We start from the raw sequence: 17,446 nt of genomic DNA on the forward strand, positions 1-17,446 counted from the left end.
GACAAACCTCACTGTACACAGCCCCGACACCCATGGTACCTGCGGTTGGACAATTGACCCCTGTCCTCAGTATACACAGCTTAAAAATGATTTATTTTCGCATGTTTGTGATTTCGGGGTAGCCAGAAATGACCTCCGAGGTCATTTCTGCCACATTTTGGATAAAATGAGCCGTTTTGTGTGACTCATTTGCAAAAATATATAAATAAACAAACAAACTCTCTCTCTCTCTCTCTCTCTCTATCTGAATGATTTATTGCTGGAAAATATCGGAATTCGGGCTTGCGGGGACATTGTTGGACATCTGGAGACCCACAGAGCATAGTACATAACTTCTTTCTCATGTTTTTAGCCATTTTTAGCCTTTTAAAAAAGCCTCCAGGACCCTAGCCCCACTCCCCAATTCCCATTGCCTCAATGCTTTGTTATCTGCAGTTCCATTATCTGTGGTTGTAGCCAGGAACGGAACTCCAGTGGATAATGAGGTTCACCTGTATTTGGAACATGCAGGTACAAGAGATACGAGGAGATACATGACAGCCACACTTGTTGGCAGGTGGGAAATACACAGAGTGTAATTCTGGCTGTGATAGCTGCTTAAAAGCTGTCCACAGATGGAAGTTTGGGGCGGCATACAAATTTGCTAAATAAAAAAATAAAATAAAATAAAAAGAAGGTGGTAGAAGCAACCTTGCCTGCAATGATCTGCTCTGCTCCTGTTCTGAATTAGCGTTTCCTGCCTTGCAGAATGTATTTCTGTAATTCCTATTCAATCTAATTTTGCAAATAGCCTGACCTCTTATTACAAAGACAGCATAAGCACCCAGACGCACACTCTCTCTCTCCTAACAAAGTTGTCTGGGCCTGAACATTTTGCTACTTGAGGAATGGGGAACAAAACATTATGAAGAAAGGGTGCAGAGGTGACTCTAGAACAACTTGTTTGGGGGAACAAAGGAATGGCAAAGGATTTTGTTATACATAAAATATATATAGAAGTAAGGTATTTAAAGTTGTTAGTTTATTCACCTTATTCATGAAGCTTGCTTCACATTTTCAAACTTATTCAGAATTGGCCAGATTCCTCTCTTTAAAAATACTGCCTTTTTAGTCCAAACCTTCCAGTCTGCTTTCCAGGTTAGTTTTCTCCCACAACTATGCATATTTTTAATTTGATCATTTTTTAATATTTTATTTGCATTTACCTCAGAACTCCTAGATCTCAGTGCTGCTGTTTGGCTTTTAGCACCCTGCAGCCTTTAACCTCATAATGGAGAGGAACTGCTGATTCCTTGTAAGGGCATAGAACATAGAAAACTGCCTTCTACCGAATGAGACCATTGGTCTCTCTAGCTCAGTATTGTCTACACAGACTGGCAGTGGCTTCTCCAAGGTTGCAGGCAGGAGTCTCAGCCCTATCTTGGAGGTGCCTGGAAGGAGCACCAAGCATGCAATTGCTCTTCCCACAGCGGCCCCATCCCCTAGGGGCTATCTTAAAGTTCTCACATGTAGTCTCCCATTAAAATGGGAACAGGGGGGACTCTTCTTAGCAAAGGGGACAATTCATGCTTGCTACCACAAGACCTCTCCTGGGCCCAGAACTTTGAATAGTTGCAAAACAGCTGGAACTTTACCCAGCATATGCAGATGGAAGTAGTGCCTCCTAGTCTATACTTTAATTGCATAAGAGTCAGAAGAACTTCAATAGGTGCAGTTCCCATCTTCACATGCTGGGGAAAATACTGAGTTTCTTCCTGTCATTCAGCTGTTAGACACAGAGCTCCAGGCATGGTCAAGCCCATGTTTTGGCTTAAGACACAGGTTTCAGAAACCAATCATCTTGTAAGTCTGAGGACTTTCTGTATTGTCTAATACTATGTATATTCATCCGCTTCTTCTGTGGACCCCATATATCTCTTCTGTCACTAATTGTCCCTTGTAATCTCTACTGTTCCTCTAATAAACAGAGCCTTTGGATGGGGCAGTATAAAAATGTAATAAAATAAATATTAATAAATAAATAATAAATAATCTAACTGACATGTTACTCCCGTCACTTTATCATTCTCTGCTCTGAACATTCCATCCCATTCTACCAATCCTGAAAACACAAAGTCCTCCTTCTATTTATATAACCTTGACATAAATTAACATATTAATGCCATATAGCCCATTTTACTACAACTTCCCCTGTGCCTCTGACTGACTCTTCATCATAAATAAATAAATGAATAAATGAATGAATAAATAAATAAAATTCTGTTGTTGCACACTTGCAGTTTAATGAACTTCCTTAGCATTTCCTGCTTCCCATGGAGTTTGGAATGGAAGCAACAACATGTTTGATTGGGTTTTAAGTGTCTCCAGGTTCTCTGGCATTGGTTCGGATCCAATTGTAGTTTTTCTAATTCCGCCCCCCCAGCAATTATTGTCAATGCTATTCAGTACTGAGTTTTTAAAAACATAATTGGCATAGCAAATGATAATGTCTAAATATGATAGTTATAAAACTGAAGCAATTTGTCCACAGCCTCATGGAAGTTGGTACAAAGAGTAAATGTGGCAAGGATTATAACGGGGCCAAATACCAGTCTATTCTGGATGGGGTCACACTTCCCTGGAAGGAACAGGTACACAGTCTGGGGGTGCTACTGGACACAAAACTCTCCCTGGTGTCCCAGGTTGTGGCAGTGGCCAGAAGTGCCTTCTCTCAGCTTCCTCCGATATGCCAGCTGCAACCGTTTCTTGAGATAAATGACCGCAGAACAGTGGTACATCTGCTGGTCACCTCCAGACTGGACTACTGCAATGCGCTCTATGTGGGGCTGCCCTTGTGTGTAGTCTAGAAACTACAGCTGGTTCAGAATGTGGCGGAATGTGGCAGCCAGGTTGTATTACTCCTGTACTGAAAGAGCTACACTGGCTGCTGATAGGTTTCTGGGCAAAATACAAGGTGCTGGTTATAACCTATAAAGCCCTAAATGGCTTGGGCCCTGGGTATTTAAGAAAACCTCTTTTTCATCATGAACCCCACTGCCCATTGAGATAATCAAGAGAGGGCCGTATGCAGTTGCCACTGGCTCAACTGGCGGCTACTTGGGGACTGGCCTTCTCCGCTGCTATCCTGAAGCTATGGAATATGCTCCCTGCTGAAATAATAACCTCCCCATCTCTGACAACTTTTAAAAAATCTGTAAAGATGCATTAGGCTTTTAATTAAATACTGTTTAAATAGTTTTAACATTGTTTTAAAACATTGTTTTAAAATTGTAAATTGTTGTAATGTTTTAACCTTTTTGCTGTCATTTATTTTAACTAATGTTTTAATTTTTTCCTGTTGTCACTTATTTGGTTTTGTTGTAAACCACCCAGAGACATAAGAGTTGGGCAGTATAAAAATATGTTAAATAAAATAAAATAAAATAAAGTGGGTAAGAAATGGCTGATATACAGTTGTCTAAAGAATTTGCCTTGAAGTGCAGTTTAACTTGTTTGCAACTATTCCTTATGCACTCACAACAGACCTTCAGTCCCCACCCCACCCTTTCCAGTTTATATTCTATCAAAAATTCAGGGAGGTTGCAGGAGTATTGATCTTCATGGTTTAAAAGAAGCCTGTTGTGTATTAATAAATTTATGAGATGTTAAACTCCCCATTGTAATCAATTACTATGTGTGAATGCCATCGGAAAGTCCATTTTGCTTTGAGTTGCATTCTTAAACTTTTCATATAAAGAAAATTGTGCTTTATCAAATAATGCCATAACAATGTCCTCAGCAATTTGTTCAGGGTCACTTTGTGTATTGACTGTAATAATGGAAAGATGCATACAATTAATAACCCATTAAACACTGTGCTAGAGGTCTACAAGTCTCAACAGGGTGTTTTATGTAGACAAAAACCAATTCCTTGACCTTAAATATCTCTATTTAGATACCAAAAACATCTTCCTCCAATATCTGCAAAGTAAAAGAAAATGTGTTAAAACTGCTGTTTGGTGCTAGGCATCTTGTATTTTTTGCCTAGTTATTTTTTCTCAGGTCATCCTGATCCAATTTTATCTACCCTTTTAATCTAGCAAAACATTGGCGGCGTGGGGGGAGGATTTAAAACATGTCAGACTTGTCCTCATAGAATGGTCACAGAATCCTGTTGTTTTACCTTTACTGCTATGTGGATCAGTAGCAAAAGTGACAGGACCCAGATGCAGTAGCAAGAGTATGTATTAATTGATCAGTCAGTCTGGCTGGGTAAATGGATGCCAATCATCCTTGAGGAGAACCAGCCACACATAAATAGGGCTCTGGTAAAGAGAGGCATTTCCATCAGGACTAACCGATCCAAGCAGTGCAGATGCAACAGGGTGGAAACTTATTTCTACTGTGGTAGCTTGATCCTGGGAGTAGGTGCCATTTGAATGAGAGTCTCTGCCAGAAGTCTACAGATTCATTCAGATTTGGTAGTCAAGGATTATTTTTGCCAGGCAGTGAGAATATAGTAACCATATCTCTGAGCACTCTTTCCCTTTGAGCCTTTCCCTTTCCGCTAAGCAAGCACAGCCTGCTGCCCCTCTCCAGCTAATGGGTTATAGATGGCACTGCTGTTTCACAAGCTTAAGTCCAGGCATGGCAGTCAGAGTTGGCCAAGTTGGGCCCTGGTCCAAAGTCCCATGACTGAGTGCCAGGACCCATGTGGGGATGCCAGAAGGAGGCAGTGCCATCATAAGTCTCTTGTACGGCCTTAGGGATGCCATATTCTGGCTTTCCAGATCCGGTTGCCTAATTTGCATATTATATAAGTTGGCTTGAAAATAATTTTGCATATGCAAATTAGCAGCTGCATTTTCCAGTTGACTTGTATTTGCTCTGGATATCTACCAGCAATAGTTGGGGAAGATATCTTTGCCTGACCATTTTCCTTGACATATTAACAGCAGCAATAGAACAACAAAAACAACAACAAAAAGCACAGCTTTTAAATTAAGGCTGCAATTCTGTACACACTCATTTGAGAGAAGATCTGATTGAAACCAACGGTGCTTACTTCTAAGCAGGCATGCATTGAGCATAAAGCCAAGAAAGTCTTTAAACATCACAATACACAGCCTGGTACGCAGGCAGTGCTATACATCAAAAGCAAACTATCCTCTCAACTGCCCGATAGAGATCCCCTGCTGATAAAAAGCAAGGCAGCATTCCTCAGCGGATTACTGTACTTGTGAAAGTGAAATCCTCCCAGCGAGCCTCCTGTGCTACCTTTCTTAATCAAAGGCCAACAGTTGAGCAGAATAGTGACTGCACATTTTGCTCCATAACTCTGCTTCTACAAGGGCTAGAGCTTAGCTTTATTTATTATTGTTGTTGTTATTGTTTACATAGTCAGACAGGTGTTACTGACTGGTTTGTTTTATCCAGACATTGAGTCCTTCCCAAGGACCTGGGATAGCTGAATTTTATTATCAAATTTGTTGCTGTTATTATTATAATAGATATCGTCGCAGAATATAAGCTGTTCCCAGTAATGTTCCTTTTTGTAATTGGCTGATGGTGGTGTCATGGCTCAGACTCAGAAGAGTCAGAGCAGGAGGATTCGCCTGCTAGTGAGGGCTCAGAGGCACAGCAACAGGATTTGGCAGGGAGACCAGACTCTGGAGCTGAGGATTCGGAACAGCTGTCAGACATGATTTCTGATGAGGAGGAGCCTGGGATTTCAGCTGTCTTAAGAAGACGTCTCAAGAGGCAGGCTCAGTGGGAGTCACGCAGGCGCAGGAGATAACAAGAGAGGAAGCAGAAGTGCTGACTCAGGGAAGCCTGATTGGCTGCTGGTTCTCTTGAACCATATATATTTAGCAGTCTCTCAATTGCTCAGATGCTGTTAGCAACATCATTGACTGTAGTCCCTGTGCTATTCTGAATTCCTGACTTTTCTGAATTCCAGTTTGCCCTTGTTTATGCTTTCCTGCTTTGTCCCGTTAATTCCTTGTTTCTGGTGTCCTTCGCTCTTTCATTCTTCTCTCTGTGTTTTCTTTTCAGTTATTACTCAGTTATTGTTAGAGGGGGGTACCTAGTTCAGTTCAGGGGGACTTAATTCATTTACTGTTTTCTTTGTGAGCCTTTTATTTTCCTTCATGTAGCTTCGCTGCTGCTTTCTGTTAACTCACAGGGGAGTGCTGAAGGGGGTTGTAAATCCTATTGGGTGAGCTGAGCTAACAGATTTACGACAGGTGATTTCTGTGGCCCCTATTGTGTTGAGGTGCTCTTCAAGTTGTTTTGGAATTGCACCTAGGGCGCCAATTATTACTGGGATTATTTTGGTCTTCTTCTGCCACAGCCTTTCAATTTCAATTTGTAGATCTTTGTATTTGGTGATTTTTTCTATTTCTTTTTCTTCTATTCTGCTATCCCCTGGTATTGCTATGTCAATTATTTTCACTTGTTTTTCTTTCTTCTCGACTACAGTTATATCTGGTGTATTGTGTGGCAGATGTTTGTCTGTTTGTAGTCGAAAGTCCCATAATATTTTTGAATCTTCATTTTCTTCAACTTTTCCAATTTTCTGGTCCCACCAATTTTTGGCTACAGGTAGCTTGTATTTTTTGCAGATGTTCCAGTGTATCATCCCTGCTACCTTGTCATGCCTTTGTTTGTAGTCAGTCTGTGCAATCTTTTTACAACAGCTGATTAGGTGGTCCACTGTTTCATCTGCATCTTTACAAAGGCGGCACTTGCTGTTTGTTGTTGATTTTTCTACTTTTGCTCTTATTGCATTTGTTCTTAGTGCCTGTTCTTGTGCAGCCAGTATTAAACCCTCTGTTTCTTTCTTCAAGTTGCCATTCTTAAGCCATTGCCAGGTCTTGGTGATGTTTGATTTTCCAGTTATATTGTGCAAATATTGACCATGCAGGGGCTTAGTTTTTTTCTTCGTTGTTGTTGTTGTTGTTGTTGTTGTTATTACCTGAAGTCTGGGTGGGCTAAGCAATCCAGGTGAGATGCTTAAAATCTGGGTGAAACCAGGAATTCTGGGGAGGGAGGGCATGGCAACTCTATATGCCTTTTCCCACCTTCCATCAGGAAATGGACTAGAGCCTCCTTTTTTGCAGGTACCTCTAGGAGGAAAGCTCATTTGCTCATGGGGAGGGGAAAGGAAGAACTGCTATAACCATAGCCTTCCCATTCAATAAAGAGGGACTGTTGCCATGTCACTCCACCTAAAAATACCCCACCCAGATCATGGAGGAGCCCCCTGCCCATGCTCATGTGTTGAAGGCCCCCACAAACCTAGAGCCAGCCCTGCTCAAGTCCCTACCCATTTCTTTTTGGAAATAAAACACTGCTCATTTCTCTAGAAAATATGCTATGTATACTATGAGAACACTGTCTCTTTCATCTCAGCTAGCCTGTCCTGGTTTTTCTCAACAGCTCTTAATTAAAATGTAATCATCTATATTTTCCACAGACATACAAGTCTCTAGCTCCCTTGCCATAGGCAGCAGGATTTTATTTTATTTTATTTGCACCCACCCAGGCTCAGGGCTTCATTTGTGCCACACTCTAGCAGGAATCTCTTCTCAATACCAGAGCTAAAAAGACTAGAGGAAAAAAACCCTTTCCCTCCATTAAAGAAATCTACTCCAGAGTTTTATGCCAACCCCTTTTCTCTATAGTAGTACTGGAACTGACAAATGGATCCTCGCCCCCTTAAGATGATGGCACAACAGCCAAAGGAGTTGGTACAAAATGTCTTTCTCTCTTTCCTTCTTGGTGAGAGAAGGTGCAATCTGCTGCAAAGGGCACATGCCAGGAAGAGAGAGGGGACTCAGGAAGGGACTGGAAGAGGATCTTGCCAGAGGTGGAGACATAGGGGAGAACAGCAGATGAGCTGAAGGAAGTGCCAAGCACATTTAAAAATGCCACTGCCTGTTCCCACTCAGTCAAGTCAGCGGACTATGGGGGCAGTTAAAGAGCCAAATCAAACCCCAAGAGCAAAATGCCATGACTGGGGACTGCACACCGATTCTGATTGCTAGAATTAAATGCGTGGTTGCCATGGCAAACATCTTTGTGGACATGTGGTCCCCGCTTTCCCCAGGCGGGATTCTTCCCATCAGCCTCAGTGTGCTACAGAGTGTGTAGGAAATGTGGGCAGTGATTGTCAGGATGGTATTGTTACACACTCCCCCATTTCTGAGAAATTTCAGGTGCAGCAGTACAGGGTTCAATCAGTTCACTTTGAATGAAAGAGTGCTGAAAACTTATGTCTTTGTAATATCTCTTTTATTTACAGATACATAAGCTGCACATGAGTGGAGGCAAATACACTTCTTTCTATAAGCAGACAGTGCAGTTGCTAACTCTGCATTAGAACCACAGAGATCAAGTTGTGCAGCCTCTGCACTCTGGCTAGTAGCTTTAGTTAACTCCTGCTAGATACTCAGAATTTTCTCTGTGTTGTGTCATTCTGTCTAAATTCAAAACTCTAAACTGGCTGTTTCTTGGGGCCCAAACATGAGAAAAGGGAGATCCATAGTCAGATCTCCCAGTGTTTCTTTTTCTCCCCCCTTCTCCCCCACCCATTTCTTAAAAGCAGCCACAGGACCCTCTAAATTGGACTGCGATAGCAGTGCTGAGAAAGGTTTAGGTCCCACCCACCCCCACCCCATGCTGTTTCCCCAATCTGAATTGCCTCCTTAATATACTATTTGAAGCACTGGGGGAAATGCTGTGGGGCAAATAGTTTGGGTGGACAATTTGTGTCAGGGAAATAGAGCAGGAGGAACATAGGAACATAGGAAGCTGCCATATACTGAGTCAGACCATTGGTCTATCTAGCTCAGTATCGTCTTCACAGACTGGCAGCGGTTTCTCCAAGGCTGCAGGCAGGAGTCTCTCTCAGCTAGGGATAGGCCTGGACCGGTCCGGAGGCCATTAAAAAAGCCTCCGGACCAGTCTGGATCTGGGCGGTCCGGTTCGGGGGGGGTACCTTTAAGAGTGGCGGGAGGGTTTACTTACCCCTCCCGCTGCTTTCCCACTCTGTTGCCATAATCCTAAGAGTAATTGGGGTGGCAGGACACCTCCCTGCCGTCCCTTCCCCGACGTTGCTTGAAAAAACTCCCAAGAGTCCTTTGCGTGAGCAAAGTCATAACCTTTATTCAAGGAGATCTTTCCAAAATGAACTGTGAAGAAACAGTGGAGATAGAGATGGACCATTGCTGTTTATATATGAAATAAAATTATACAATTTTAAATAAAAAGAGTTTGAGCCTTTGTCTCTTTAAAAGTCTGACAGCTTTTCTAGGAAGCTACTTTGCCATACTCTTTGATGCCACTTGTTGAGCTAATAATATGAGAGCCAGTATGGTGTAGTGGTTAGAGTGTTAGACTAGGACTGGTGAGATCAGAGCTCAAATCCCTCCCCATTCAGTCATGGAACTAATTGGGTGACTCTGGACCAGTCACTTACTTCTGAGTCTAATCTACCTTACAGGGTTGTTGTGAGGCTAATTTAACAATGTACACCACTCTGGGTTCCTCGGGGAGGAAGCAGGATATAAATGTAAAAACAAACAAATATTTTACATTGCCTTGCAACCAACCAATAACCAGGAAGTTTTTCACATGGGGCTTTTAAAGCCCTTTAACTTGCATCTCCTCCGGAATGGAGGGTGTATGTTCACATATCGGGCCAGATTTACCCCCAAGTCCCTGTGAGTGTGTGAAGGGGAGCACTTCACACACAATTTGGGTTTTGTTGTTGGTTTTTTACTGTGTGTGAGAGTGTAGCCTGATTTATGTCCAGGGTTAAAAAAATCCAGTTTTTGCGCCGGTTTTTGGGGACAATTTTGAGTTCACAGTAAAGCCTCCCAGTAAACTCAGGTAAAGCCTGCTGTGTGAAAAAGTCCCAGGTGAGCATATATTTGTAGAGTATGACTTGTCCTTGACAAGTCCATCCTATAACAATAGTAGGGTTTGAGGAGTATGCAACATCTTTATTAAGGAGTTGCGTTATGTAAATATGTGAATTTAACGGGTTCATCTGTTAAAAACTTGACTGGTGATTAAAAGAGCTTTGGTCAGTTGTATCCTATTAATCAATGGTTACCCAGATCTTTGTTTGCTCCAGACAACTAGAGCTAATGAGACTATAATACATTCCTGTCACCTGAAACTCTACAACTATTTTACATAAACCAGCTTATTTTTCTTGTTGCAGACAGTTCGCCATGGGTTTCCATATCTGCCTACCGCATTAGCTTTTGATCCAGTTCAGAAGATTCTGGCTATTGGAACAAGAACAGGAGCCATCCGAATGTATCCTTTATTATTGCACAAGTATGATTTCTGTTGTGCAAGTTGTTCATTCATTTTCTTACACATTTATTGTGTAAGATACAGTTTGTATGTACTTACAGTTGTATGTACTTTGCTTATCTGGGGTAGGATTAATCAGTTGTCACCATATTTTGTGGGCTTTACTGTTTCATTTTCACTGTTACTAATTAGCAGAATAGATTTTCACCTCAATTCAGGAATACCTTTCCACATTCATTCTGTGCATGCAACTTCTGTGGGGTTTGGATGCATATGGGTAAAAAGACATATCCACAGTTTGCCTTCTGCAAACAGAAAACTCTGTGGAATTTTCTATTGTATTAATGTTATAAGAATCCCTCTGCAAGAAACATGATAAACTATATGTTGCTTAAGGAACCTTTTGACATGGATAGGGTTCCAGCGGACAGGATTGTCTGCTGGTTTCATTATGACTTGTTTTCATACAAAACACTTAGCAATTACACAGACGTGTATAATTAAAGTGAGGTGTAAAAGCTGAATTCCATCATTATAAGTGTTAAATGTTCTATTTGTATAAATCTTCACCAGTCACCCAAACTAGCTGAAATTTGGCTTGGAGTAACTAGATGAGAAGTGCCACCATCTCTCTACATTTGTTGCAGATCTGTTAAGAAATGAAAAAGATACAGCAGTTTGAAAAGTGACCCCTAGAAATGACCCCTAGGGTAGTCAAGTCTTGCCATAGATCATAGCACATGACAGAAGTGGGATATGACAGTTCTGTGATTGAATGTTTGCCCACAAAAATAATGACCTGATCAGCCAAATGTAGAGGAGGCAGCCTCATAACAGCTTAGGCCCACGGTACTTAAGAGAGCGTCTTCCTCTGCATGATTCCCATCGTCCACTACGTTCATCACGGGAGGCTCGTCTGTGGCTACCTTAATGTCGTTTGGTGGCCACCCAGGGACAGGCCTTCTCTGTTGTCGCCCCGAGACTTTGGAACGCACTTCCTGTGGGAATAAGAGTCTCTCCATCTCTAGTGGCTTTTAAAAGGGGTCTAAAGACTTATCTTTTCTCCCAAGCTTTTTAGCTTTTTAACTTCTTAACTTTTTAAATTTTTGATTGTTTATTATTTGTTTTAAATTGTTTTTAGTATTTGTTTGCTGTGAACCACCCTGAGACCTTGGGTTAGGGCGGTATAAAAATGTGCTAAATAAATAATAAATAAATAAATAAAATCCTTCCTACTTTCTCCATCCAGGCTGAGGGCTAAGGAAGCTCCTGCATTACCATCAGCATGGATGGGAGAAAGATTTGCTGGGGGCGTGATCAACAAGCCTGCTTGTTAAAATTCTTCTTGGACATTTACTATAGGAAGTTACATTTTGGGAAGCCCTGCACTTTATAGATATACATCAGGCAAAAATTTATCAGGTGCATCTGTAACTAGTGACTGGGGAAACAGCACCTCATGAATTTCTGCCTGGACACATCCCTCAACCCAGTGTCTAGCTGAAAGACCAAAGCACCGTGTGGGTGCATGCAGCCTAATTTGTAAAACCAGCATAATATGAGACCATGCAAAGCCTTTACAGCTTCCATGGTGCAGAAGTTAAGATGACTATCTTATCTTGCAGTTTCAATGCTTTTTAAAGCATGAGTGAAAATGGGAAGCACTGTAACTCTCACCTTAAACTGAAGGTTTAATACATCACAGTCTGTAGGAAAGACAAGTAAATAAAGCTTTTGTGAATACACTCACTTCAAGTCCAAATTCTATGTCATCTTTGGAAGGTATTTTAAAAATATTCAAGGAATACCGTCATGTTTTGAAGGATAACGTAAGAAAATCAGAATTTGCAAATGTAAGTTTCAACCCAGATTTAAGACCACAGTTAAAATATAAAATGAAATATAGTGGGAGAGTGACGAGGTACTTTATCAGAAAAGTTGTATGCCTTCTTTTTCAAATACCAATCATTCAATTAACTTGCTTACAAAATCCCAGTATCTGCGTGGCCATTGAGTTAATATTGACACATCGGGTAGCTGCCTGAGTAACTGAGTAATGCTTAATTTAGCAGCTAAAAATAAAAGATATAATTAAATCTTTAAAAGCCAAAAAAGATAGCCTCCTTGTAGCCGCCATTAAGAAGTATCCATTGGGAAGAGATTAGGGGGCTAGTCACATGACGGCGCTTGTGTGTGGTTGGGCGGGCAGCGGGGAAGGCAGGGTTCAACCTACCTTCCCCCAGATCATCCTTTGCAGTCCCTGCAGCATGCAAGATGCACACCCATGTGAACAGTGCTGCTGGGAGCAATGCGGATGACTCTCTGTGCTGCTCCCAGCAGTGCTGGCAAACAGAGGCGGGGACTTGTTGTCCCGGCCTCCGAGTATCCCACAGTGCACAATGTGCCAAGCGTGGCGCACCTGGGGGATTCCCCCAGGGTATGGCCACTCTAGGCACCCCTCTCTGTGTCAGCATGAGCTGCAAGCAGCTCACACTGACACATGATCTTAGGAGGATGCCCTTAATCTTAAGGGAGTTTGTGCCCTTAACTTCAGCTAAGAGCTGGGCTTCGGCGCTGGGTTTAGTGCCACAGTGTTGCTGGGATCTGGTTGGATCATGGCGGTTCTCACGGGCAACTTGAGGTTTCTGAGCACAAACCTGAATTTGTACCCTGGGTTGCTCTTTGGTTTCACCGCCAAAAACTCTGGTCAGAAAATGGCATCATATTGTCCAAAGGTGACATGTTCTTATGTTCTTAATACTGCTGGCATTCACCAGTAATAGAACTATGTGCTGTTGACACTCACGTGAAGTCAGGCACTGAAGGCACCAATCCTCTCACCTCCAAAGCAACCTGCTCCTCACCAAATGTATTTGCTGCTCTGTAGCGGGGTCTTTTTATTTTCAAAAATGTTTTCACTTTAGTTACGGCTTCAAGCAATGCCTGGAAGTAGCAAGAACAACTGCACTATTTTGGTGCTGCCAATCAGCATTTTTCTTAGTCTGAAATTCTGGACTAAAAAAAAATGGCGGCCACAGTTTATTTTAATCTAGAACCAGGCAAGCTCTTTATAGGCTAAGCTAACAAACAAAGTAGGGTAAGGGTAGCATTTAACAGAAATACAAATACAGTACATCTACAATAAGTGCTATAGAATAATGCAGGGGAAAACTTTTAAGTATAATTATTTGAAAAAGAGTTTTAATACAATAAATAGAAAAATAATTTGCTGATATATAGAAGTCAATACAAACTGTCAATTGGTATAATATACCATTAAGAATAATAATGGACAATGAAAGATAATGTAAACAATAGTATTGTGTATGTTAATGAAACTGCCTCGGGGTGATTGGTGAACAGCCCTAAATTTGTGTTCGGGCTTGTGTGGAAAAATTAGCCCAGAAATGAACAGTTCCATGTCAGATTAAATTTGTGCAAAGTTGTGGACCCAGGAAATGACTGGACTGAAGCAAGATTTAAGTTTCAAAATCTAAAGAAAGTTGTTATTGGAGGGAGGGGTACAGCGGAAAGAAATGTGTGGTTAAAGCAATATTACTATTAAAGATGCATTCAGCTGCAAAGAGGCGTTTTAGCTTAAAGTCCTAATTGTATAAATTCCCAGGCGCGCAAGAGAAAGAGGCTTTAGAGAGGAAGGTGGTTGGATTTAAGAAAAGGGAATGGGGATAGAGTTGGTCCCAGCAAGGGGCAAACGTTCATATCACCTGATCTGGATGAAGAAACCTTGGGGACCCTGGAACAACCTAAGGACCTCGTTCCTCCGGGACAGTTCAGTCAGAGACAGGGGCAAGAAGATTGGAGGGGTTAGGTGATAGAGGTGAATTCACAAGGGTGCTTCCTCCAGGAATCAGCTTCCTATATTAGCAAGAAATTCTGGGCAGATCAGGCTAGGCAAGAAAGCCAATCTGGAGAGTGGCACGAAGAACTGGACACAGCCTGGCTTGATGGCCTGTGTGAACAGTAAATTGCCCAAACAGCTGGTGACTCCAAGGTAGAAGGATAAAGAGCCAAAGTTTCCTATCTCTGCTTTATGGTATATTATACCAATTGACAATTTGTTTTGGCTTTTATATATTTGCAAATCATTTTTCTATTCATTGTAATAAACCTATTTTTCTAATCACTATACTTAAAGTTTTTCTTGCAATATTTTATAGCACTTATTGTAGTTGTATTATGTCATTATAGACTTTTAAAAAATGGAAGTCAGCACCACTTGGCCACTATGATGGTTCTTGGCACTTCCAGGTGCTGTTTGAAATTGCTGTTGTGGCAAAAAAAGGTGTTTTAAACATAAAAAGACTGCTCACTCACCCACATACATATCAGCCCACCCCCAATTCTAGCTCACTGATGGCTATATTGGTTGGTGAGTGTCATTTGGAATGTGTGTGTAGGGGTGGTGGCGGCAAAATATCACTTTAAATGTGATATATCACTTTGTAAGCAAACTTACTCACCACTGTTACCTGGAATGTTTCTGCGGAGCAGAGGCACCCGACATGGCATCTTGTAGAGAGACTGCCCCACCCTTTCTGCTCAGTTGGCCTCCGCATATGCTAGTAGTAGTAGTAGTAGTAGTATGCCAACTATATATAAATGTAAATTATCTTCTCATCGTCATAGTTGAGCTAACTCTACACCTTTCTATAGACGCTTTGGGGTTGTGCAAAAAATGATGGTTAATCACGATTCACTTTGTTTCGCTGTTATTTCAGCTAACAATCTAGGCAAAGTGATCCTTAACTCTGGCTGTTAACAGATTGGGCAGACCGGGTGTTGACTGTTATTGCCAACATGAAAGTGGTGCGGGAGTTCTGCAGCTTCAGTTTTTAATTAACGAGGTAAGAATAGCTTTACTGGGTCTTTAAACACAAATGAAGTTAAATGTTGCAGTTATACAAAAGGATAAGGATCACCTTTGTTTTTATGTATACAGGCATAATTTTGAGCCTGAGGGAATTTTTGAAAGGTTTAGGGAGATGAGCCAAAATTGCATACTCACAGTCTAGATCCCCTATCACTCAACCCTTTTCTTACCCCCCCCCAGTTTTTAATATTTTCATTAGCAAAGTCAAAGTTTGCAGTTAGCTGCTTTATGAATTAAATATTTCCCTCCTACAGCTCAAAATTGTGCATAAGTAGAATTAGTTTGGTGATTTTGGGTTGTTGGTTTTTTCGGGGTGGGTGGGGGTGGCGTTGTTTATCTAAGTCCTGAACACAAAGAAGTTTATACACAGCTAAAAAAAACACTCCTAAGAGATGGTTTTTAAGATTCCAAGGCATATGGGCAAACACCATTGGGAGCAAGACAGCTGTACAATCCCTGAGCTTTTCTAACTAGTCACCATGAAATCCTTGACCCTAATGAACTAGAGTTATACTGAAGCTGAGGAAACAGTGAGGGAAATAAAGAAAAAATGGGGCTGGGCACAGGACCAGATGTGGCTGTGAATTGATGGCAAGGAAGAAGTGAAGAGGCAAAACATATGGAGCATGGTGGTTCTGGGACCCGAGTGGCAGACATAAGTTTGTCAGACATAAACCTTGAGAGGCTCTTGTTGCATGGAAGGGAACATTTTGCCACGTATTGCTTTTCCTGTAATTGCACCATGATGGGGTGAGGACTTCACCTGGAGTATTTCCAGATACCTGGTGTACTGCGAGGTTTTACAGCAAGTTCAAATTTTCCCCTCCCCGCCAAAGTAGGTTTTTTTTAACCCCAGACAAAGATCAGGCTGCACTCTAAAGTGCAATGAGAAACTCAAATCATGTGTGAAGTGCCCCCCAATAGCTCTCAGGGACTTCGGGGGTCAATCTAGCTGATATGTGAATGCACACCCTCCATTCTGGAGGAGCAGCAAGCTAAAATACCCATCTGCAAATGCTCCTGGGAGTTATCCAGACATGGCTTAATGCTGCAGGGTATCCAAAGAGCTTTGCAGCAGATTCGCAGCTGTTTAATTCGGGCCGTTCGATGGGCCGTTCACATAGGATTGGTTCTCTGTGGATCTCTTTCCTGAGAAGAAGCTTGCTCTGGGTTTTTTCTACAACCAATCACATTCCAGAAGGAGGTGAGAGATGCCTCCCTTCATCATCATCATCATCATCAGTTTGACAGTCAGCATTCAGCAAGATTGACTAGTCAAAACAACAGTTTAACCCAAACCTGCCAATCTGACACAGATCTTTGCTGATTTTTATAATGAACTTGCCTTTGTGAGTGACTGCCTTCATCACCTCATGTTCCCCCCACCACCCCAGACCATTTAAGAGGCCATGGAAGTTTAAAGTAGAAATCATTGGTTTCTTTCTGTGATGAAGAAAAATGCAGCCTCATGGAATCAGCTCAGACACAAAGGGCTTAGGTTACATCAAACCTGTAGTCTCCATTGTTCAGCTTCCAGGAATCCTCCAACAACATCTACATATGTAAAGCCTGCCTATCTGCCCGATTTGCAGCATCTATGTTCCTATGGTAACCAGGCTTCAATAAGACGAAGCCAAAGACTCATATATGAATTAAAAGTAGCCAAAAGACTGGAGTAGAACTAGCAAGGATCTTGTACATGTTGAAAGTATAGGAAGACCCTCTAGTCTACATTACTTCCCAAGAAAGCCTTTGAGATTGACCCATTGGTCTCAGTTAGAGGGACGGAAAGCATAATGGCTTGGAATAGCAAAAGAATCCCACATATTGCATTCCCATTCATGCCTGCATTTAACTCAGGAATTTCTCCCTCCCCCTCATAAGAACAGCCTTGCTGGATCAGGCCCAAGGCCCATCTAGTCCAGCATCCTGTTTCACACAGTGGCCCACCAAATGCCACTGGAAGCCACAGGCAGGAGTTGAGGGCATGCCCTCCCTCCTGCTGTTACTCCCTTGCAACTAGTACTCAGAGGTATCCTGCCTCTAAGGCTGGAGGTGGCCTATAGCCCACTGACTAGTAGCCATTGATAGATCTCTCCTCCATGAAGTTATCCAAACCCCTCTTAAAGCCATCCAGGTTGTTGGCTGTCACCATATCTTGTGGCAGAGTGTTCCATAAGTTGATTCTGCATTGTGTGAAAAAGTACTTCTGTTTGCTGGTCCTACATTTCCTGGCAATCAATTTCA

At 41.9% G+C, this 17,446-nt stretch overlaps 1 protein-coding gene across 2 annotated transcripts in view; it reads left to right on the forward strand.

The window, feature by feature from the left end:
- STXBP5L (syntaxin binding protein 5L) overlaps positions 1-17,446 on the forward strand; it is a 182,396-nt gene that overhangs the window by 25,564 nt on the left and 139,386 nt on the right. For both annotated transcript variants that reach the window (XM_053302765.1, XM_053302766.1), the window contains exons 2-3: positions 10,211-10,308; positions 15,092-15,173. In XM_053302765.1, coding sequence (XP_053158740.1) covers positions 10,211-10,308; positions 15,092-15,173 — 180 coding nt within the window. The remainder of the gene's footprint in view (positions 1-10,210; positions 10,309-15,091; positions 15,174-17,446) is intronic.

This window comes from Hemicordylus capensis, chromosome 2 (assembly GCF_027244095.1).
Source record: "Hemicordylus capensis ecotype Gifberg chromosome 2, rHemCap1.1.pri, whole genome shotgun sequence".
Taxonomy (NCBI): domain Eukaryota; kingdom Metazoa; phylum Chordata; class Lepidosauria; order Squamata; family Cordylidae; genus Hemicordylus; species Hemicordylus capensis.